At 36.2% G+C, this 24849-nt stretch overlaps 1 protein-coding gene across 50 annotated transcripts in view; it reads left to right on the top strand.

The window, feature by feature from the left end:
- The window catches only part of LOC105203138 (Down syndrome cell adhesion molecule-like protein Dscam2), a 78654-nt gene that overhangs the window by 6014 nt on the left and 47791 nt on the right, over positions 1-24849 (top strand). For 13 of the 50 annotated variants that reach the window (XM_039453885.1, XM_039453879.1, XM_039453878.1 and 10 more), the window contains 4 exons: positions 2057-2238; positions 2732-2870; positions 8632-8802; positions 16965-17114. In XM_039453885.1, the coding sequence (XP_039309819.1) occupies positions 2057-2238; positions 2732-2870; positions 8632-8802; positions 16965-17114 (642 nt within the window). Of the gene's footprint in view, positions 1-2056; positions 2239-2731; positions 2871-4198; positions 4361-5838; positions 6001-6657; positions 6820-8631; positions 8803-9484; positions 9647-10117; positions 10286-13138; positions 13304-14552; positions 14715-16964; positions 17115-18985; positions 19110-20502; positions 20627-24849 lie in introns of all 50 variants that reach the window. The other 37 variants (XM_039453860.1, XM_039453868.1, XM_039453854.1 and 34 more) reach the window with 10 other exon arrangements.

Raw genomic sequence — 24849 nt, 5'->3', positions numbered from 1 at the left:
TAGCGAGAGCGCTTTTAAAACTAAAATTGAATAAAAAATTCCAGTAAAGATTCCATTGAAAGACCACTTATTCGTTTTTTGGCGCCTTTGTCGACTTATGGTTTCAACATAATTCTCATTATTATGCACGTCGCAGCGTTCTACGTTTACATACGCATACACATAGACACGTGCGAGCAGATGAGAGCATACACGTGAGTCACACGTGTAACGATACGCGTGCGCGTGTGTGCACACTGGAAATATATTCGATGCAGCGTGTCCGGACGTTTCGAAGCTATCGCTATATATAGATTACAGAGCGGTTCTCGACCTGGAAGAATCTCGTCTTTCATCGGGGAAGCGTGAGAGTTTAATTTCGGGAGAAAAAAAAAATTTACGTGCCACTTCTGCGATCGATATCTATTCGCGAAATGCACCGTATCTGCTGTGTATGTATCCGCGACAATACTCTGGGCCATTGTTACATCGTGCACGTGCCGCAGAACGTATAAACAACTTAACCCTTTGGACGTAAATGCACAATCACTCTGTTGAATGCCGTATGCACCCAGCTCATCATTATAGTAACCCTACGTTACTTTAATCCTTTTAGTCTCCTCCCTTTTGGTGACCTAACGCTATTGTAGTTGTCAAATTAACATAAGATTTAAGAGAAAAGGAAAGAAAGATAATATTTGTGATGAAACTCAAAGAAAAGAAAGAAGAAAGTAAATAGGCTATACTCGTGAAAAAAAAAGTTAAAAGTTGACATTTTTTATTATTTATTTCAATTTAATTAATATAATTTCATTTGCGGAAAGTTTCTGCTACCACTGAGACACGCGAGTGAAATGAAGAGAGCAAGTAAGTAGGCGACAGTAAAACTGCAGTTGTACGAGCCGATTCTAGCTGAAGGCGTGTATGGACAAAAATTCGGAACACCTGTTCTTTATACTTGTGTATGTATTCCGCCTGCTCCAACGGCGCACGCTTCGCTAACCGGTTCTTCGTAACTTGATTTTACGTTGCACCGGGTTTATATATACGTTCTCGCTTCGCCGTAGGTGAATCAGTAGGCGACTACGCGCGAGGAAAGTGGCATGGTGGACTCCTTCGTAAACTTTGAATGTCCCTTTCAGCAAAGAGCAGTTAGAATCGTTGAACTTTCTGTATCTTCTTGCTGCTCTAAAAAAATTGCACTTACTTTCACGAAGAGATAATAAAGATCTCCAAATAGGGATCTTTTCTGATCTACACAAGTTAGAAGTCATTATTATATGTGCAGCCACTTGTACATCGTATAATTGGAAATTGCTTATGAACCATATAACATTTCGAAGAGAACTTTTTTGCGAATTGCGCAGTGTAGAACGCACGATTTATGCATTTGTATTAAATAAATTTGCAGTCGATATGGCACATAATTTCCCATCGACAGAAATAACTTCTTGTTATCGATGGCACCCGATATAGGCGAAGAGCACTGCCCTCCACGACGGAAAAGGAATCACGCATTGCCGTCTCCCTTATGGTCACGTGACGTTGATCGCATATTATTCAATAACAGTCTCGACAACCTGTTGTTTGCTACAATTGGCAACGCGCCAATTGAATGTGGGTGTCGCATATCCTGGTTGAAACGGATGATAAACGAAACCCGAAGACATGAGACAAAAGGTCTTGTCGCTCGTGACACTTTTAATTAATTGCCTTCGTGTTAATATTCTCACAAGCCGTTAGGTGACCCTTACATTTCGTTCTGTCCACAGAACATTCCCTTTCCGTTAACTAAAACTCCACCGCAAACTTTGGACCAAAATTAGCCCCGTTATACTTACAAAAGAAATTACTTCAAGTCGTGGCATGTCGCTTAGAATTTCGAAGAATAATAATTCTGAAAATAATTAGCGTCTCGATAATGCTGTATTTCTACAATAATTTAACAAATCTTGCTAACTTTGATAATAAAATTTATAATGCTTCAAATTGTACATCACCTTTGAAGTACACAAGTTGCTTAAGCAATATCAGCGCTCATGCATAATCAATAGAAACTTCTGCATTCTGCTTGCAGTTGTCTCGGCAGAAGATGCGTCTATGGGACCGGTGTTTGTCAAGGAACCGCCAAACCGGATTGATTTCTCAAACGGAACCGGCGCCGTTGTCGAATGTCAGGCAAGAGGAAACCCACAACCGGATATCATCTGGGTCCGTTCCGATGGAACTGCTGTGGGAGATGTTCCTGGATTGAGACAGGTATCGTTTCAAATTTTTACTGTAGGTATTATGTTCAATTCTAATAAAGAAAATAGAGAAATTTTCTACCTATTTTCTTCATTAAAATCTTATTTAAATTTCGGAAGTATTAAAATTGTTTCATCGAGAAAAATTTACGGTTAATTTTATCAAGTTGTTTCAAAATAAAAGCGCACGTGTTATGGTATTTATATTAAACTTTTTATTAACATTAGAACTGATATCCTCAATAAAAAGGAAAAAAAGGCAAGATTGACAATAAGTTTTTTTCTTTCTTGCGCGTAGGACGGTAAACTACTCTTCTATAACGGCTAATTAAGAGTCGTTCTAGTATCAAATACCTATCTTCAACATGTGAATGGAATTATTAAACGCCCATGCCATCCCACATTCATTCACGCAATTGTCCAAGGACGTTCTAATTATTTCCAAGCTCGTTGCGTGCGTTATTATGTACCAATTTCTGTATTTTACGGTTGTTGACTCTTTGCAGGTTTTGCCGAACGGAAATTTGGTGTTCCCTCCTTTCCGTGCAGAAGATTATCGTCAAGAAGTTCATGCTCAGGTCTACAGCTGTTTGGCACGTTCGCCTGCAGGCTCGGTACATAGCCGTGATGTCAACGTGAGAGCCGGTAAGTGTCAATCTTCATTTATATTTATCCATTAGTCTTATCGTTTAGCCATCTATATGACATTAGAAGATGTATCAGAGAAATGGAAAAGAACTTTAAATTTAATCTCAATAAATTCAAATTTGATATCGATTTTTAACAGAAACTCGACTCTCTATGTATTTAGTATCAAAATGAATGTGTATATTAGTTATTGAAACTGCAGTTAGAATTGCAAAGAAGATAAAAATTTGAATGTTTAACATTTATTCAAGTTTGATAAAAAGAATTAAGGTCGATGGTGTTAGGAACATTTTGTATAATGAAACAAAAATTGTTTTTAAGTTAAAATTCTTATTAAAATATTTTTATTAATTATCGTCTTAAACGCTTAAAAGTTCTTACTTAAGAATTTGTAATTAATTTTGCTTGTGAATAAATATAAAGCAGCTGGACAGAATAAGGCTCACTTAACATATTTTATGTTTTAAAAACTAATAATAAATTATTTCATATTTACTTTAATATATTACATCGAATTTTTAAATGCTAAAATAAATTAAGTGAGTCTTATTCAAAATTAAAGTTATATTTTTTTGGAATAGAATATAAGATGGCTAAACATAGGAAACTTTAAAGTATATTCTTTTCAGCTATAGTTACGAGCACACGATTTCGTGCTTACTATTTCTTCTACATTTTATCCGACGTCGTTCTTTGGAACTCCAATTTGGTAAAAAAAAATATCGGTGTCAATTGGATGATATAATAATCCAACGCTACATGTTTCTTCCTTTTAAATTTATGCAATCTCTGCCGCCGCCGTTTACGTGATCTTACATTCGCTTTCCAGTCTCAATCTGCTTGCAAGTAAATTATTAGAAAATTACTCTTTATACGGACGATGTAGGCTATCTTATTTTTAACGTGATGTCATCGTATCGTTCTCGCGGAAATGAAAATATTTCTGAATCACACAGTGCTGTCATAACATCTGACGTCACTGTGCGCATCGATCGCAGTTTGCAGATATATCCTTAATTCTTAAATATAATTTCTTTTGTATTATTTTAAAAGTAATTCTTTAGAGAAATACGTAATAATACAAAAGTTGACACACACAAACAATAATATTATATCAGTAAATATTAAAAATATTATGCTTTTAGATATAGTAATAATCTTTTAAATGTTATATTAACTGTACAGAATTAATTTTGAAGAAAGTGTTTATTTAAAGGACATATTTACAAAAAATATTTATATATAAAATTCTTGGAGCTGTTGGGGCTGGAGCGAAATACTTCTCGACGCATTGTAAACGTTATTTTGTATATACGAAATTATAGTGGTGGCGCAGTATTACGACACCGACGTCAATAAAGAATACGCGATCCGTGGGAACAGTGCCATTTTGAAGTGTGTCGTTCCTTCTTTCGTCGCTGATTTCGTCAAAGTTCTATCCTGGCACACGGATCAGGGAGAGGAATTCGTGCCTGGCGATGACTTTGGTATAAACAGCATTAGGATTTGATCAATGAACTAATGAACTAATGAACCTTACCTCCTTGCGAGCAGAAAATTTCGTCGTTGCATCTTTGACATATAAAATTATCCATATCGACAAAATGGAAAACCACAAATTTTATAATTATTCAGTCATTTCAAAAGTTTAAGTGTAAAAACAAAATTTAGTTTGACTTATTGTTAGCCATCACATGGAAATGCGTTAAAAGGATACATTTAATTTTCTCACTAATTTTTCATTTTTATAAGTGCAATTTCCTGTCTAAATTTTACAGACGCAATTTCCCAATTCAATTATGCCCTTCGCACAGGGACAATTAAGAAATAATGTCGTTAGTGTTCGGTCATAAAGTTCAATTCGAGGGCATAAATGCACTGTATCGTTCGGTCGAGTGACTGACACACCATCCGTGCGACTCGGCCGCTTCTCGTATATTGATCTCAATTACCACGGTGGCAAAATGCAAATCAATTTGGAACGGTGCAACGCGAAAGTATATGGGTCGCTCACTTTCCACTTCCACGGCCAGTGTATACACGTATGTAGGCATCGTCACATTTGTCTCGTTAACGTTACATTCAATTCGATATATCTGGCGTGTTAGCTGAAACGATCGAATGTGACTGGATTTCATCGTTGTCAGCTATCTCTCTCATTTTTCTATTAAACCACAGGATATTTGCTTCTGACGACTCCCAGTCTGTGTTTTAAATGTGACAGTTCGCAATAACATTTATTTTTAGTCTGCATCCTTTCCTCTGTTCGGGAAACAATAGTAGCGATGCTAATTAATCAGTAATAATAAAAATAGTAATAAATACATTATTTTAAATTGTTTTTTTGGAGCATTATATACGATCTTATTATTAAATTATTTAACTGATGTTTCTTTTGTATTATAAAAATACAATTAGTACGTTAATTACGGAACAGTTTGCGTAATTACATTTAAATATGATTTTACATGATTTCATAAGAACCAGGTCAAATTTCACGATTTCGTGGTTTAAAACTCTAGAACGTTGTTAGCGCATATATATATGTGCATATGTACGCATACATCGGGTTTGAAAGTCAATCGATCGTGTGCCATTTTGACGTCTGTCCGTTGGCGACCGTCGACACAAGATGCGACAACGCAAATAATTCTGCTCGCGGAGCAATAGCGAAACATAAACATGCCCAAAGCTGCCGTCAACGTCGTCGAGATTTCATTTGATTTCATTTGAAAATTAATTCTTTTAGCTATTTAAAAAAAAATGATCCTTTCATCAAAACATATAAAATGTTGCATTGTAAAGATGATACGTCAGCCGAATAACTTGAAGCGATAATAAAACACGACATTTCGTCGTACGTATTTCCAATCGTAAAAACAATGAAAAGTGGCACGAGTAGACGCCGCATTGTGTTCGGTAGAAAAATCGAGCTCGCGCAGATTATTTCGATTGTTTATTGCAGTGGTGCATCAATATTATCAGTCCGAGGTCAACAATGAGTATGTAATACGCGGCAACGCGGCCATTCTCAAGTGCAGTATACCGAGCTTCGTCGCAGAATTCGTTCAGGTCATTGGCTGGCAGGACGATCAGGGGAATTCTTTCGATCCCGATCAGGACAACGGTATAATCCGAAATTTGTAGGAAATTCGGAATCCGCGCGGGCAGCGAATGATTAAACTATGGTCAACGTCGTCGATGTCGCGATGTATTTTCCTCGTTTGACAGTATCGCGAATTTCGTTGATGTTCCATTCGTGTTAATCGAAGTAAAAATTTAATATCAGCCCTTTTGAAACGTACGTTAAACTTGCCACTTCGCATTTAAATGGCAGGAACGTTTCATGACGTGTATGGGAGTTCTTGATATTTTATTTGAGACTGCGTAACTAACGCAATTTCTAACGCGAAGGCTCTTACTTACTATCTAAGAACCAGTTTCCTTAATTACATAGTGGAGTATATAGGATCAAATTGTATAATATTAGCCGCCGGAGCGCGACTCTAATGTTGCAATCTCTTTGATCGTAATCACCTAATTTTCTCCATAGAAATGTATTTCGTTTCTGCGAAATGATTAAATCACCATGCGTAACAAGGTATTGTCTCTGGTGACTTGCACGTCGTGATAATAATTAAAGAAATGTTATGCGGCGTCCTGAACCGAGAAAATGTTTCTTCTCGATTAGGCACGTAGCAATGCAACGCGATGTTCGGAAGTGCGCGATGTGCGATGCGGCGACGCACAATGCGCCATTATAATATGCTATTATCTTTCGCAGTCGTGACTCAATATTACGAGGCGGAAGTTGTGTCGGAATACGTGATACGGGGAAATGCGGCTATTTTAAAATGCACCATACCGAGCTTCGTCGCCGAATTTGTGTCGGTCGAATCGTGGGTGGGAAGCGATGGCTCGATCTTCAAACCGTCTACTGATTACGGTATAACACACGTATTAATTCGTGTTCTTATTCGTGTTCATCCGATGCACTTATTCCTTTATCCATCCAGAGCAGAATCCTGAGAGGGATGATATGCCGGAGATATTTAGACTCTTCTACTATTCTTTGCTTCTTTCGTTCATTTAGAAAAAGCTGCTGAAGAAAATAACTGATATCAGTTATTTTGAATAATATAATAACGATGTTCTTGTCATTGCTAAAGTCGACATGTATGTCGTGCAATTGTGAAATTCGGAAAAGAAAGAAGAAGTGATTTTACAGAAGTTTTTTTTTAATTATAATGCACAGCTCTTCTCAATAAAAAAAAAGTATTTAAGATATCGTATTATATTTACAGTTTTTATTCAATCTTTTCTTTAAATCTCATAGAATAAAATGTTTTTCGGAAAATTAAAAATGAAGGTTGTGCAATGTTCAAGTGATTTGCTACTTTAATGAGAGTTAAAATTCACTTCTATAAGAGATTGAATAGGATTGCTAAATGAATAAACTTTTGAAGCGTTTACATGCTTTCATAAAAATGTATTTTTGTGATGCAGATTACATAATTTTTTCATCTTATTTACTTTTTATTATTTTATTCTACGTGTTTGTAAACAATATAAACAATTTACTATTAGCAGCATACTGATATTTTGAATAATTATCTTGTTCATATATATTACGTTAAATCATTTTGATGCATCTTGACTTATAATGTACAAGCGTCATACAATTTATCTGATGACCTTTTATACGAATATGTTGAGCACGTCGGACAAGTACGCAGGGCGAGGAAATTCTCTTTCCGGTTGTATCACCCCTGTCTCCTTGCTACTCAGACACCCTGGTCCCCTCAATTTTGTCAAAGTTCAAAGTGGCACGTGGTAACGATTCGTTTCCGCCGGCCACGCAGTCTGATCTGATGGCGGTTGAACGGCGGCGGCAGCACGTACGAGTACATACGCGAGAGTTAATGAACCATCCGGCTCTCACGCTGCGCGAATTACGATAAGCCTAAGAAAATAAACCGACATGTACCATGTTTACGGGCCAGCGTAAAAATGTTCAGGATATTGCTCAAGAAAAGTTCTCTAGAATAAATTCTACCGTTTCAGTATGGTATAATACGTCAAATTTCAGTTGGCATACTATGACGAATTGAAAATGCAGTAAGGTTCAATTTTTCATTATCTGGTTAACTTGCAGTTAAACTTAACCTGATGCTTTATTCAATGGGCTTCACTTATGATGATGCCAGATGAAGTTCATTAAGTAAAATATCAAGTCGAGTTTATTCATAAGTTAAGTACGTAATGAACAATCGGGTTTGAGAGAATTGAAACTACACAATAAGGTAGTGTGAAAGAACGAAAGCGATATTTTCTTGGAACTTGGTTTACGACTGTATTATGGTAGCCTGTTCGATTCGTTTTAGACATACAAAAGTGTTTATACAACAAGTATAGAAAGATTCCAAGTTACTTTTACTATAGTTTTTATTGCTTCTTTTTATATAAATATTATTGTTGATTTTACTTATTCTTAATTTATTTCATAGCAAATTAAAATTTTACTGTTTACAAACATTCAATTATACTTTCTTTCTTTTGATTTTTATTTGCGGAAAGCATATTTCCCATGGAATACAAGTAATATAAGAAAAGCAAATAATATGAAAATTAAAAGTACTAAAAATAATGGACATATAATATGTATATACTTTGTTCTGCACGTAGGAGCTCTTTGTAAACAATCTTTCTTTTGATGTAATTGAACATGCGCTCATTTTAATATATACTTCCCATATAGTCGTCACTCAGCCTTACAATCCGGAGATTTTGACCGAATACGTTATAAGGGGAAACAGCGCAATATTAAAATGCAGTATCCCGAGTTACATCGCAGAATTCGTTACTGTCGAGGCATGGATTCGCGAAGATGGAGAGGTTTACCTTCCGGCGGATCTTACGGTTGCGCAGGGTACAAATCTTATTGGGCGGTCCTTAACTGTTTCAAACCAAAATTTGTATGTGGATTAGGAAGTTTATGCTAATATTGAAAATAAGTAATTCAAGGATTTAGGTTCTAGAAGTTTCTTTATAGTAACTTAACTTATTTCTTGTGAATTAAAAAGATTATTAAAAAATTAAAAATACTAAATTTACATTACAGCCTTCTTAAATATTATGGTTAGACGTTACATTCGTTACAATTGTATTGAGAATTTTATATAGTTATTTTTTGCGACCTAATCCTATACAATTTGCTGTGGAAAATTCGTCGCTTATTTATGTTTACTACTTTGCGTCGCTAATATAGTAACGTTCCTTTTTCTCTTACAACCCCATGAATGCATATTTTACTTTCCATTAATCCGTCCGCTTAACTCTTTGAAGCGTATATAACATGAGATGTCTTTTATCAAAGAGAATGATAACAAATTTTTGAATTTTTAACAGACTTCGAAAAACAAGGAGAGGTTTTCAATTCGATTTATATTTTTATGTACGTTTTATTTGATTGATTGATTATTTCATATGGAGCGATACAAAATCGTATAAATCTCATCGTCACACAACTAGAAATCAAATAATCAAGTCTTTAAAGAAACGGAAATTTATTTTTTATTGTGTCTCAAAGCGTTAACACATATTGCTGGCAGTGGTTTCGCAGTTCTTCGTTACCGAGGCCGAGAACGAGTACGTGATCCGGGCTAACAGTGCGATCATGAAATGTAAAATACCGAGCTTCGTGTCCGAGTTCGTCCAGGTGGATCAGTGGATAGCTGACGATGGGACGATTTACACACCCGGACAGGAGTACGGTACGGTGCCGGTCGATGCCGATGTAGTATACCGATATAGTATCTTTGTTCGCGCGACAGCTTATTCTCCATTCTCTTATTTCCCCGTTATATTCTCATTTCCCACCCTCAAACGTGCCCCTCTCGCACTTTCTTCTCATCCGTTTTAACTTGTCAGTTGCAGTTGTGGCTCATGACAAGTTCCAACTTTTACTTTCGGATCTGTTATGTGGCTCAGTGCAATCGTGCACAATGAGAAAGAATCGCATTTAAGGGAGCGTTATTTAAGTTGTAAGATAAACATCTGGCGGATACGAAGACGACATCAAAATGAGTCCGAATAAAACAGATAATTGTTTTAATGGTGAAAAATACGACGGCTGCGCAGAATCTCAATCGTCTTTTTTGGTACAGTTCGAGTAGCGTCCGTCAAAGCGAAATGAAATGTGATATGATTCATCACGATCTTCTCTAAGAAATCGCGCGTTACAGTGGTCCAGCAATTCTACGAGACGAGGGTCATCGACGAGTTTGTCTTACGCGGAAATACGGCAACCCTGAAATGCCTCGTGCCCAGCTTTGTGGCGGATTTTGTAGAAGTGGTTGAATGGCAGGATGAGGATGGTTCTACGTATTCCCCGAATAGCCAAGAAGAAAAGGGTACTTACGTATATCGGTTGCACGGAAGCAACATTAAACAATTAAAGAAATAATGAAATAATATTTATAAATCTTTCAACGTGTATGGGTGCATGCAAAAGTTTTAGCCTTTTCTTCAAATTTTTATTTGTTTATTATATGATACAGCGATTACAAATCAAGCTGAAAAATATTTTCCCTCATTTTCTATAATCTTCTGCCACCTTTCGGACAACCATCGGATTCCTCCGCGAGAAAAGATATCGGTTTGGAAGCAATGAATTCATCGAAGCATTTTTGTATTTCTACCACATTTTGAAAGCGTTGTTCTATTAAGGAGTGCTGCATCGATCGGAATAGATGATAATCCGAAAACGCCAAGTTAGGAGAGAGAGAGTATGCCGCGTGCGGAAGACTTTCCGACCCAAGTTAATGATGGGATTTGTTGAGTGATCTAAGCAATATATACGGCTTAGCGTTATAATGTAGCAAAATGACTTTTCTTTGCCCAGTGAACGGTCTTTTCTTCTCAATTTTGTCGGTCAAATCATTCAATTGACGACAGAACAAACGACTTACGTGTTTTAGCAGCATTTTTTCCTTGCTGGAATTCATATCAAAGTATCAAATGTAACATTTTTTTTATTGCTTGTTGTATCAAATGTTATTTTTAAGATTTATGTGCATTATTGAATCATAATAAATGGCGTTTTAGAAAATTTAATATCAACCTTACAAAAATACAAAACGGCGAAAAAATTTCAATTTATAATTACATGAGAAGGTTAAAAAAAGAAGCTTAAACTTTTGCATACACTTAATATTACATTATTTCTATACCTTAATCATATTGTAGAGATGCAATTTTTTATTTTTTCTCCAGATAAATCCTTTTTACATATATCTCTCTCCATAATGTTTCTCTGTGTCCTTAAATTTTTTCATGAGATATCCATCTTTTGACGCTAAAGCTTCTTGCAAATCAAGTTACAGTATGTCTGTCTCAGATGGATACACGATTCAATCATGCCTATCATTTATTTGCTAATAACAACGACATGTTTAACTTAAAAAATAAAAGTTTTCCAGTTTATGTTTTAAATCATAAAACTGATGTATTGTAATATCGTTTTTAAAAGTGATGCAGTAACAATTTAGTCTACTAATTGTAAAAAAATGAAAGTATCGTTAACTTTTTATTTAATGTATTAGATTTTCATCAGAATTCTCTTTTTTTTACAATTTGAAATGACAATTGTTTTAATTGTGTTAATTATTGTTGCACCTGAACGATAAGTTCGGCAGAACGTGTATTCTTTGTATAATAGAAGGAGGATTGATGGTCGATGGAGTGGAACGCGGGTTCTGTTTCGAAAAGTTTGTCCTTTTTGATTTGGCAAGAAGTGAAGGTGAATAGAGGCAAAGCATGCGGTTGGCAGTGGTCTCGTTCGATGTGATCCTCGGATAAGGATAAGCCGGATTAATCGGGTCGAGAGAAGCGAATTAACGCCCGCGCGACCAAGCGATTTGATCCACTTTTCGTAAAGAGAGAGAGAGAGAGAGAGAGAGGATCGTTAAATGGTTATATTCCTGACAATGTATAATCAAATTTACTTTACGACTGAGGTAGCCCACACTCGAAGATTTTACAATATTGATTAACGTGGCTAAGACGTAATGAAAGCACTAATGTGTTAAATTTTATACGCTTACATGAGAAATTATATATATTTATATATACAGTGTTGCTCTTATACAATTAAAAATTATCTAGATAAAAATGAAATAAATTACATGTAAATATATCTTAGATAAAGTAAAGATAATTTAATTATAATTTATTTAGATAAAAGATAAAGTCATACAGTTTTAGCTAAATGATATCGCTATTGAGCAAAACGATTTAGAATGTGAGAAAAATATATTTATACGTTTATTACTAAATTTTTATTTTTTACGAATAAAAATTCTTGAAATAATTTAATTTTACAAAAAATATTCTTCTTTGAGTTTGAATCAATACGCAAATAAAAAATATAAAAAAGATACGTAATTTACATTATATACTGATTGACAAAATTCCTTGTAAAATTAAAAACATTAACGCCATTTATTTAAAACACTTGCTCGGTTATCACTGGAACTAGAATTATCATGATAACTTAATTTGTTATATCTTTTCAGGGTTTGAAAATTTAAAAAAGAAAAGTAAAGTAGATTTTTTTTTAAACAAATGCCATTTATTTGTTTATTGGACGAAATGAAAAATTCTCGTTCCAATGATGGCTGTTCTGATTAAAATGACGTTTGAATATTTTAGTTCATTGGGAGATTTGAAATCATAGTTACCAATGAAGTCAAATGAATATATTGTTAATTTATTATTTATATTTTTTAAAACAAAAGTAGGAAATTAATCTTTAAACAACAATAAGTAGAGGACAACAAAATAATTTTGAAAAACATTTATCCACTTTTTTCTGAAAAATTCCTAAAAACTTGTTAAAAAATCAATGCAACAAGGTAGAAAACTCTTTTAAAAGCGTAATATTTGTTTGATCTTTCGCAAATTGATCTTCAATGTACAGTATCCATGAACAAATTCCTATATGAAATTAAGAGACGGGAGCGCAGGTTTGCTAATTTGCAATTAAATTAAGTTAGGTAAACTGGACCCATGTCCACGTGCATCGGACGTTGCTGGACTCGACAGGAGCACGATCGGAAACTGGCAGCAATTTTCAGCCAGTTTACAGACAGCCCCGATTCATTGGAATTTTAATCGGCACGATCAAAGCGCACCGGCGCCGCGGCGCGGCACTAGGCAATCTAGAACAAACGCCAAACTCTTGTTTTTTCTCGCTTCATTTGCAGTGGTCGCCCAATACTTTGAGGTTCAGGTTTACGATCAGTTCGCGATACGCGGCAACGCGGCTATTTTCAAATGTCAAGTTCCCTCCTTCGTGGCCGACCACGTGGACGTGGTGGGATGGATCGATTCCAACGGCGGTAGTTACGTCGCCGACGCAGAGTCATATGGTATTAAAAACCGAAGGGATGCATGCTGCGCATTGTGTCCTTTGTATACGTGTGCCTGGACGATCGCAAGTGTCTCGTCTCGAATAGGGCGCGAATCACCGAAAGAGAGAACTGGATCAGTCGACCGGGTTATTCAACATCTTGCACGCGCTTTCTACAATTTCCTTCTTCCTTCTTAACGATACCACGGTATCGTGTTTGTTTGGTTCATACGTGTGAAATGTATAAGGCGCATGCAACACGATTAGATATCTCTCATATCGTTGCGATGCGCATCGATGTGCCACTTGTTCATTGAACGTGTATAACGAATCGTAATGTTGAACATCGATCGCGTCTATTTCAAGACCGGTCGTACGACCAGTCCTCTTCGACAGGAACATATTCTTTAGCTGCCGTAGACAGTAGAGCTTATTTTGATTCACAAAGAAAAGGAGATGTAACGGTGACGTGAATAGGATTCCTGATTACGGTACGCTCGTCTCGCCAAGCGGAATTTATCGAGTCATTGAAAAAAACCGTCGTGATAATCACGTATACCTATGTTTGAGAATAACGTTGGATCGTTCGTCGAGTATCCACTTTTATTATGAATTCTGAAAAAATTTATTTCACGTAACATACGCTATGCAATTTTTTTGTGATTAACAGGATTAATTAAAACATTTTTAATTCAGATATTTTTTTTGAATTCTTGATGTGAATTTCGCAATAATTCTGAACGTCATAACGATGTTCTACCATGAGCTTTGAAATTGAATTCGTTAAAGCGTAAATACATTATTTTCTCGCCTAATAATTTGTCTTTAAATCAAGACTATAATACATCTTTGGTTTGCTTTTTTTTTTCTTGATATGAAACAATATAAATATTTACTTTGAACAATTGATCGAATTAGCATTTTTTACAATAAAATAAATACAATTATGAGTTACTAAAAAATGATGTAACAACATCATCGCGTTATAAGTTGCGTTTACGTAAACAAATGAGACAAAGGATAATCGATAAACTTATAAAAAAAAGTAAACAATTAGTAATTAAATAATATCAGCAGATTATTAAGAATCGAAAGAAATGAAAGAAATACGCCGTATTTATTGTCAAAAAGCTAATACGTTATTTTCCATTCTTATTTTCTACGTACATACATTCAAAGTCATAATCAATCGACGAACGATCGACGCGTCCTGCCAGATGGGAGATGTGCGCCTTATGGTAAAGCCGGAAACCGATGTCTGGTTGCAGTTGTCGGGCAGCGGTATGCAGTGAACGTGATGGACGAACACGTCCTTCGGGGGAACGCCGCAATTATCAAGTGTCACATACCGAGCTTCGTCGCCGAATTCGTCGAGGTTGATTCTTGGATCGAAGACGAGACCACTGATATATATCCTAGCGCCGATTACGGTACACGATGCAACACTTCATGTCATTTTCGTTCTGTTTGAATATCGCGTGATTCTTCTGTTTCTACAGTATTCGTAATCCGTCAAATCGGCTCTTCATGCGGAAACTTATCGAAAAGGCAAACGCATGGAACGCAATTAGGAATTATGTTCTATTTTTGTGTACATTTATGTTATTCCGTAGTCGAAATTGTATGACTGAGGTAATATTTGCAAAGAATACTTCAGATTCGGTTTAGGAGCAGATTTTTCTATAAGTTTTTCTTATGGTTTCTCGTCTCTCCTTCTTTTCGATGTATCTTATATTTTCGTGAAAAACTGATACATTTCCTTTGCATTATCCGTTCTGTAAGACTGATGCGTTTCAAGCGTTCGATAAACGCAGAATTACAGTACTCGTCAAGTCATTAGTATGCGGCAATGTAGATCAAGGATTCTCTCATGATAATGTTCCACCGTCATCCGGTAATAATACTTCGTTCTTTGAGCTCTTTTGTATTCGAAGAAAAATTATGCTCGCAGCTCGATATGGCAAGTAAAAACGCGCTCTGGCTTCACAGTCGCGAAAAATCCGCAAAACAAATACGTGCGCAGTGACGATGGCTCTACCGTAAATTTTGACACATGGGTGGGAAAAGGAGAATGGCGAGGGAGGAAGGGGAGTAAACCTTTTGTTTTTTTTTTTCATCAACACACGAATTTGATAGTTGCGAAATAACGAAGGTATCAATCCAGATCGTTTAAATCGTTCCATCTCGGCTTCCGCTCTATCGACCAATCGATTACCGATTTTACGTTCGAATCGATATCGTGTCGCAGCTCGCGTGCAAAATGCAAGATATACGCGTTCTCTCGTTTCGATGGGATGCCCCTCGTTTCAAAAGTGCCGTGCAATATGGGAATTTTACGTGGAAAATTTGTACGACGTTGACTGCCGCTGCTCGCGCTGTTCCAGACCTCTCTTCCCACTTTCCACCGATTTTTTTTTTGTGATGGGTCGTTCGATCGGCCCATCCGTCTCTTCTCACCTACACGTACCTGCCTGTACCCTCTCCTCCCCGTGTGATAGTAGATAAATGGCTGTGGACACCGCTTGTGTGTGATCGCATGAAACTAGTTCGCCTAGTCCAGGAAGTCTCGTTTGTCGATGAGATTCGGCCGCAAAAGCGATCGGATTCGTTAGAGGCGTCGAAACTGGAGTTTCAACCACAATGGAGATTAACTTTAACGTGTAAAATGGATTAATATAGACAATTCGTTATATCTCGCTTAAAGTAATCTGTGTCAAGTGATGCTGCATACAGATACTTGATTTAACGATAATAATGTCTGTACAAAACGATTTATTTATATTTACCGTTATAATATCAATAAATGCTGCAGATTTTATAATTAGCCGTGTCAGCTTTCGCATTTCTCTTTCCATTTATTATAATATGTATTGTATACATTGAGAATATCTAGATTTCCTGGATGCTTCGACAAGCGATGGGAATGTTGCGCGTCGTACATTTACATTTGCGAAGAGATGAAGACGTGATTCCGCATAATATCTTTCCCATGAGTCTGAACGATTCGACGTGGGCGCGAGATTCCCTTGCTGTTGTTTGGCGAACGTGCTTTGATTCCATAAAGAATTCGCCGAATCGTTGGAGCGGGAAATTGAAGGGTCCGTCTTCATTCAGAGTTCGGCGAATTCGTACACGAATATTGCATGCGTGTTTTAACCTGCTTATATCTTTTTTATATTAACACTACTCTGGGTGACAATTCACTCACACATTTTGGAATCTTTTTTTCCATTTTGCAGATTGCGAGGTGTTAAAATAACTGACACTATGTTCATTTAAACAAAATTTTATTAAATTGTTAATTTAAGCTATCAAAATTTTAATAAAAAGTATTATACTGAACTTGAATTAACAGTTGAGTGAAAACTCATCCACGGTAGTACTCCAGGATTAAGTAAAATGGCATTGTGCTCGAAGTCTCGAATTTTACTGTTGTTACGTCACCATTCGAGCATCGTGCGATTAAGTCGGGATAATTGACTTCCTTTTGATACCAATAATAACATATACGCATTCGTAATTAATCGGCAGTGATGCGCTCGTGACTAATCAATTGGTAGCAATATCGCGCGACATCAAATAATCAATCAGCAGTAATCAATCGATCGATTATCCCGACGAGTCACGCAAGCGAGACTAATTGTGCAATGGCTAACGCGTGCAAATCTGAACGGGTTTAGATGGAAAATACTTGGTGCTGCCATCCGGAGAGCTACACATCAGAGACGTCGGGCCCGAGGACGGATACAAGACTTACCAATGCCGCACGAAGCACAGACTCACTGGCGAAACTAGGCTCTCTGCAACCAAGGGTCGTCTCGTCATTACTGGTGAGTCAAAACGCAAAAGTGTCTCGTTCCTTTCGTACGGAAATTACGATTCTGATTCAACATCTCTTTCTTTGAAAACGTTTCTCAATCATCCTTCGATGTAAGCGAAGGGGTACAGTTACTCTAATCAACGTCCTGCATCACTTTTTTTTTCGAAAGAAATCAGAATCGTATTTCTTGTTTCGGACCTGGATACCATGTACCATTCACAGTTTTAACTTTGTAAATCGATACAGTCATTCGCGGCAATTAATTTACATAGACGCACATTACAATTGTGGAAGTTAATTAATTTTGAAATTACTATTGCGTAATAATTCGTTTGTCTGTCAACTATAAGTTATTATTAATCAGAATAAATATAAATTTAATATCATAATAAATATATAATATATGTAATTAACTTTTTACTTCTTTTTTTCTAAATACTAATTTGTAGCTCTATCAATTTGTCATAAATTTGAAAACGTATATTTTTTTAATGTCGTCATTAAATCGTTCATTGCGAGGTGTCTAGGTTCGAAACTACTATTCAAAAGATAATTGATTTTTCATAACAGAAATAAATGTATACGAAATGATATTTCAAGCAATTACTGCGCAACATTTTAAGTCAGTTTCTAAATTGTTTTCATTGTTTTATTGTAAGATATTTTCATATTTTTGGAAAATCAGTTGTCTTTTCGAGTTTACAATCACGTTCGACGAACGTACAATCGTTTGCGCCAACGAGCTTGATCGACGATTCGCTCAGTCTTCTTTCTAAAACGCGAAAGGTCAACTTAAGTCAAGAGAGGCCGCTCAATATTTTTACATCACCCTTCGAATTTCTCTTATCCTGGAAAAGTCGAAACGCATGTTCGGCATTTAGCGCGATCAAGCTCGGGGGTGAACCTGAATGCTGGGACAGGGTACCCCTGCGGGCACGCGCCACCGCCCGCCCAAAACTCGACTCTTGATATGATCGGTTTCGAGAGGAATTGTCCAAAGAAAGACAAATGAAAAAGTAGACAAAGAAAGAAAGAAAGAAAGAAATGACTTGTGCGAAATTTTTTTGACGCTTTGCGGCGCCTTCCGTGATCTCCGGGCTCTGTCCTTCGCTCTCGCGGGGTAAGTTTACGGAACATGTTCTTTCAGCCGAGAATCTCACCGTGTGGATGCTGCGCATAATTCAATAGACGTGGCACTCAACGCAGCTGAACTTCGTTCTGTGCTGCGAATTAGGCGGATTCGGTCAGGATTTTTGTTTGCTTTTACAATAAATTAGGAGGTTTATTCAAGCCGTTAAGTGTGACAATGATATTAGTCAACTTTCTCTCAGTTTGAAAAAAAAAATCCTTTTTCAATTATGTTCATTTCTTAAAAAAAAATTTTTTATATTAAACTAAAATAACGCATTAAATTGAATAGAATTTTGTTTTTGTCTACCGTTTTTATTCGTGACTTGTGTATCATTCCTTCACTCAACGGCTTATTTTATCGCGTAATTTGGGTCAAGAGTTAAGAAATCGCGAATTACGCCCAATACGCCGTAATTCGCGTAAGTCGAGAGTCAAGAGATCCTCTTTGGTACACTCTAATGGATCATCGTAAATACAATGCGATATTGAGTGCGAAACCACTTTCGCTTTGCCATCACTTTCGTTTCGCGTTGAATCTCAGTGATCGGCAGGATGGCGTCGATAAACGAATCGCTTTGCTCGGTGCGAGCGGTGCAATAGTGCGTAGGCAAAGCTGTCGAGTCACTTTAACGCGATGCAATGATCTAGGGGCTAACTAGAGCAAGATGCAATGTAGTAATAACGATGATTGACGACACGAGCAGGGAGCTTGGCAAGTATACGGTTCTACTACGGCTTTTCGTTATGCAGAACCCGTGGGGAGCGTACGACCAAAGTTTCCTACGATGGACAACTTAAACGGACTTTCCGTGGGCTTGGAAGGCAATATACCGCTTCTGTGTCCTGCGCAAGGATTTCCAGTACCGTCTCATAGGTACGACACTTGATCAAAGAGCGCAGATTAACTTACTGGACACTATTAAACGAGCGTAAAGCAGCTTGTATCAGTATAGCGCTTATATAACGCGATAACAATGGTCTCTTTTTCTTTATCTGTTAAATTGAAAACTGGGACAACAATTTATAAAATAACAGGGAATTAATAGGCGCAAATTATTAATTGCAGCTGTTTAGAGATAATGAATTCTATTGGAAAGGATGAGAGATAATTGAGAAAACCTATACACTTATGATTAAATGAGGGTCTATGCGAAACTTTTTATAGAAAAAAAAGAAAGAGAACAGAAAGAGATGGAGAAGTCGTGCTTACTTCATTGTAAATGTCCTATTTTCTTTATAATTTAAATGTTATTAAAAGATAATACAAAATGGCATGCTCACATTTTTCTAAATCATGTTTCTAAAAAAGCGTGATTACATATCAGTTTGGCCAATCGATCTGCACATTTTTTTTCTGGAAATACTAGAAACTAGGTTAGAAACATTAAAAACTGTTAAAGGATTCTTTTATAATTTTACAATTAACATGACTCCTGTTTCTTCTTATAAATTTTCTCATTTTTTCACAAAAATTGGCAAAAATTAAATCTTATTTTGATCTGTTTAAGTGCATGTGTCCCTTTAATATCTATTTTTTATATTTTAGCTAAATATTTAAATATATTTATTTCAATTTTAATTAGATAGTGTTTTATCATTATTTATCATAAAGTCTAGCATTTTATTTATATAAATAGCAGATATTAACCTTTAATGAAAAAATAATTAATTATTATAAATTAAAAAATAACCTAATAATAAATATTATTTTAGAAAAATAATAGAACGAGAGGAAAAGACAGACGGATTTAAATTTATATTAGACAGTTCCAAGCTTTATTTTTTTACAACACAGATATCATTAATCGTCAAATCAGGTTTCATAATACCGAGTTGTGTATGTGTGCACAGGGGTTCCCCGTTCCTTCTCATTGATCTAGTTAAAGCATTTAGTGTCATTATTACTGAAGACACTCATAAATTTATGATCACGACGCGCGACGTTGAGTCAATTTATCGCCTATCTTTTTGCAAGGATGACTCTTGCTTCGTATCAAAATTACGAGCAAGTCATAAAGAATGCAAAAACAGGAACGGCATGATTTTTAGAACCGGTGGGCAGTGTGCGCCCAAAGATTCCGTCGACGGACGACGTGCGCGGTTTCCGGACGTTCGTCAAAGACTCCCCGGCCCTGATGTGCCCGGCACAGGGGTTCCCCGTACAGGTAGAGACCACAACACGAGCCATTACGAGCGAACGCGAGTCTCTCGGGATGACCGTTCGCGTAGCGGGCGCGCAAGTCCCCAATTATAAACGATATGATCAGAGCCGATCGGCAGTGTGAGGCCCAAGTTCCCGACGATCGACGACTCCAGGAGTTTCCGCACGACGAAGGACGGCTCGGTCACGTTGCAGTGCCCCGCTCAGGGGTTCCCTGTCCCCCTGTACAAGTAAGTCGCGTTACGCGAAACTCGCCATGTATTTTTCTTTCTTTCTCTCTTCTTCTCGGGTTTCGCAATCCGTCACAGAACCTGTAGGAAGCGTACGTCCAAAGTTTCCCAGCGTCAGCAATATAAACGGCCTCATCACGTCTACCAACGGAACTTTGCCGCTTCTGTGCCCCGCACAGGGCTTCCCGGTCCCGTCATATAGGTATTACATCATCGAGCCGCCTTGATGTCACTCTGCTCTTAAAGCGTTGGTTCTCCATTAAGGAATTGCGATTAAATATTCCGTGCTTGCGGTGAAGCTGCTCGTAATTAGCGATGGCGGTACCTAACGTCGCGGCGATCTTCTCATTTCATATAACACTGTTCTCTAATTAGCGATATGGCTTCAACTTAATTAACGGATTTTAACCAAAATTTCTAATAAATTCCTCTATTAACAAGTTAATTTTACGAATCTATAATTTCGTCTGATTTTAATACTTTTTCTTATTTGTCCATATTTATTATATTTTATATTATTGTATATAATATATTACGAGATTATTACAGAGAATCTTCTCTTTTTAAAGTTAAACGTTAAACGAGATCTACAATTGTGGCATTATAGTAATACAGAGATTTGTGTAGCGTCAAAGGATAAAGCCATGTTACGTTACATTTCCACCGCGTAAATTTGAAAAATAGTTTGAGCTTCAGGGATTTCCCATTCTCTCCTGTACGTACTATACACGGACGATGTCCCAGTTGGCGGTAATATATACAGTGTATATGTACGGTTCAATAATGTTTAGAGCCGGTTGGCAGCGTGAAACCGAAATTCCCGACGATAGACGACATCAGAGGCTTTCGCATGATCAAAGGTGGATCCGTCACCTTGTTGTGCCCCGTTCAAGGGTTCCCTGTCCCGTTTCAAAAGTAAGTCGAAATTCGCGAAGATGTTTCATTGTCGTCTTCACAATTATCCTCTTCTCTCCGGGGCTGCGCCTGGTAGAGCCCGTAGCGAGCGCACGTCCAAAACTTTCGAGTACTATCAACCTGATTGGATTCGTGACGAAGATCAACGAGAGCTTGCCACTTTTTTGCCCCGCGCAAGGATTCCCACTTCCGTCTTATAGGTAGGACTGATCAAACGTCGATTTAAATATAATAACATACAATCGAAAGCTTTCGTATGGTGTAGTTTTTTTTTTTACAAATCTTTACAACAATACATTTTTATAATAGTAAATTGAGAGGCTCTAGAGAATTAGATATTTTTTACAAAAGTTCCTGATATAATGCTCAAGAAATATTGAATCGTGACACGAAATTATACACAAACATCTGGTTAAATAATGAATTGCGAGCTGGTTATCACTTCAATGAGTTCAAAGGGTTCCCTGTCCCCTGGCATATATAAGTGGATCATTGTAACGTTGTCAGCGCTTCTGACACGTTTCCTTCGACGCCCGTGATCTTTTTGTAGAACCCGTAGGGAGCGTACGCCCAAAGTTTCCGACAATGGATAATTCACGCGGATTTATCTCGAACCAGAGAGACTCTCTGACTCTACTCTGTCCTGCTCAAGGGTTTCCGGTACCATCGCATAGGTGGGACAAGGTTATATCGCAGATTTAGATTTTAGAAATAAAGTATAACATTGTTTTTTGCGGTGAGGGGGGAGGGGATGATAGAAAGAGCACGAGCGTCCACGTAATTAAAGTCCATTGTTTTCTGAAATCGTAAATATTTTTAACAATTAAAGTTCAACAGTATCATTTTTTTTTCTTTTAATTGTGTTATTCCGAAAATATTTGTTTACTGTTTCAATAATATTTTTCTCATAATACAATTGTTAATATGCCCTGTCTCAGCAATTTTATAATAATTTTTTCAAAGAGAAATAAAATTCTATTAGTTTAAGTTGTCGCATGTCGCGATTGTATGATTGTAAATATCGCGTTGTACGCTCGTGCTTTTTCTTTCGCTTTCTTGTAGAGCCAGTCGCCAGCACAAAACCGAAATTTCCGATGACAGAGAATTCGCGTACGTACACAGTTCACTGCGATTGGCCGCTAACTCTCATGTGTCCGGCACAGGCCTTCCCCGTTCCAGCTTTCAGGTATTATACAAAACGCCCAAGTCATAAGAAAGCGAGTGCGTACTCTAGAGCGACGATATTCCGGTTGATGCGCAACAGCAATGCGGAATAATGTAAGAAAGACGAGGAAGGAAATTGCGGACGAAAAGACGGTGTGTGCACGCTCTGTTCTCACTCTTCTCTTTTGATCTTTCAATGTCTATACGACTCAGTACATGCATCAATTTCCGATGATTGATTATCTCGTATTTGAAATGTAATTTATTGATAATTTATTTTATCAAATGCATTAAACATTTTTTTAAAATACTAAATTATTTATTTAAACACACTTGTTATTAGAAACAAATTATCATCTACAATGTATCTGTGATTACGATGTGTGAATATGATAGAAGGTACTTGGGATGAATAAGGTCCGTTTAATTAATTTTATTTTTTTAAATTCTTAAATCCGATGCTTATTAATTCTTAATCTCTTTTTTAACCTTAGAATGTTACTCACATTTTTTTACATTAATATACTAAGGGAAAGATTACTAAATTTTTAAAAATATTTATTCGCATAGTACTATTGAAATGTTTACTAAATGTAAATAATAAATATTTATTTAGTATAAGAATCATTAACTTAAGTATCATTTTTTCTTATAGAGTAATTATTTATATACCGTAAATAAAGTAAATGTATTATTAGTATTATTTGAATAATATTTATTAAAATTTAGGAATTTTTTTCTCAGTGTACTCTAGATGAAAATTCACTCACAAAGTCAAGAATTTTTAATAACGTTTTAAATAATAACGTTTTTAATAACGTTTTTTTCTACTTTATAAGTTAGAATAATTGAACTAATGTTATTTCTATATAAAAAGTAAACAAATTTTATAAAATGCTACTTTAAGCTATCAAAATTTCAATAGTAGAAAGTATATTAAATCCAAATCAGCATTTAGGTGAAAATTCTCCCACAGTCAATAGAATTTTTAATAATAAGGCTCGATACATGCAATTGCAATTATTTTAATAGATCGATCAATAACGAGCAATATAAAAAATAATAGACTTGTATCTTTATGGAGTCGAAAATTCACCGAGAAAACAATGTTCCTATAAGAAATATTTTCTTTATGAATGTTATGGTAAGCTATACTCTTTAGGTAAGAGGCAATCATTTGTAACAAGTAACAATCGCGTTTTGAGATATATTCTTTTTGTGCCTCCCTTTTTTAGTGTGTTGTTAAGGATCTTTTCAATTAATTGTCAAAGATTTTTTTTCTTATGGAATGGGTGTTTTTATCGCTTAAATAATTAATTGCTGTTTGTGATTATCTTTTTCTATGGTAACGTTTCATTCATCTGTATGTGTGAATATTATATTTGAATTGTTATGACAAAATTTTCTTGTTATCTTATGTAGTGATAGTAACTTGGTGCCTCGTAATTGACCGCTCTTTTAAGATAATTAAAGTTTGTAAACTTTATTTTAATAACTCTATTAAACACAGTTTTTAAAAAATAAAATAAATTAAGTAAGCCTTGTTCAGCTCAAATATTTTGTTACATAACTCGTTATAATATGTTGAGGTTTATTAGCAATTATGTTTCATGCATATGATTGATAGTTTAAGTAAAAGAGAAATATCGCGTTTATCGATGCTTCTTTGGCACCTCCGAATTTTCATAGAACCAGTCGCAAGCTCTCGTCCGAAATTTCCGTCGCTGGCGGATTCACAGACATTCAAAGTGTACCTAAGAGGTGCGATGACATTACTGTGTCCTGCTCAAGGGTTCCCCGTCCCATTATACAGGTAAAGACTTCTTTTTCTTCCGCAAAAAAGTGATTCTTTCCATCAGAACCGGTGTCCAGCACGCGACCGCAGTTGTCCGGTTCGAGTGATCTTCAGCGATTTAGTATTTCTTCACAAAGAGGCGTTAACCTTCTTTGTCCTGCTCAAGGATTTCCGGTACCTTTTTATAGGTAGGCGTTTATTATTTTTGAAGAGACTTAAGACATCAAAAATATTTACTTTTCTCGTTCTTTTACCTCAGCATCCTACAGCAACAATGTTATTTCGTCAGGTAATCAACTTCTGAACTACTCTGTGTAATTTCGTGTAATTTGTCTCATTCCTTGTAATT

Source organism: Solenopsis invicta, chromosome 9 (assembly GCF_016802725.1).
Source record: "Solenopsis invicta isolate M01_SB chromosome 9, UNIL_Sinv_3.0, whole genome shotgun sequence".
Taxonomy (NCBI): domain Eukaryota; kingdom Metazoa; phylum Arthropoda; class Insecta; order Hymenoptera; family Formicidae; genus Solenopsis; species Solenopsis invicta.
The sequence above is the reverse complement of the archived record's forward strand: the minus strand, read 5'-3'. Positions and strand labels throughout refer to the sequence as shown.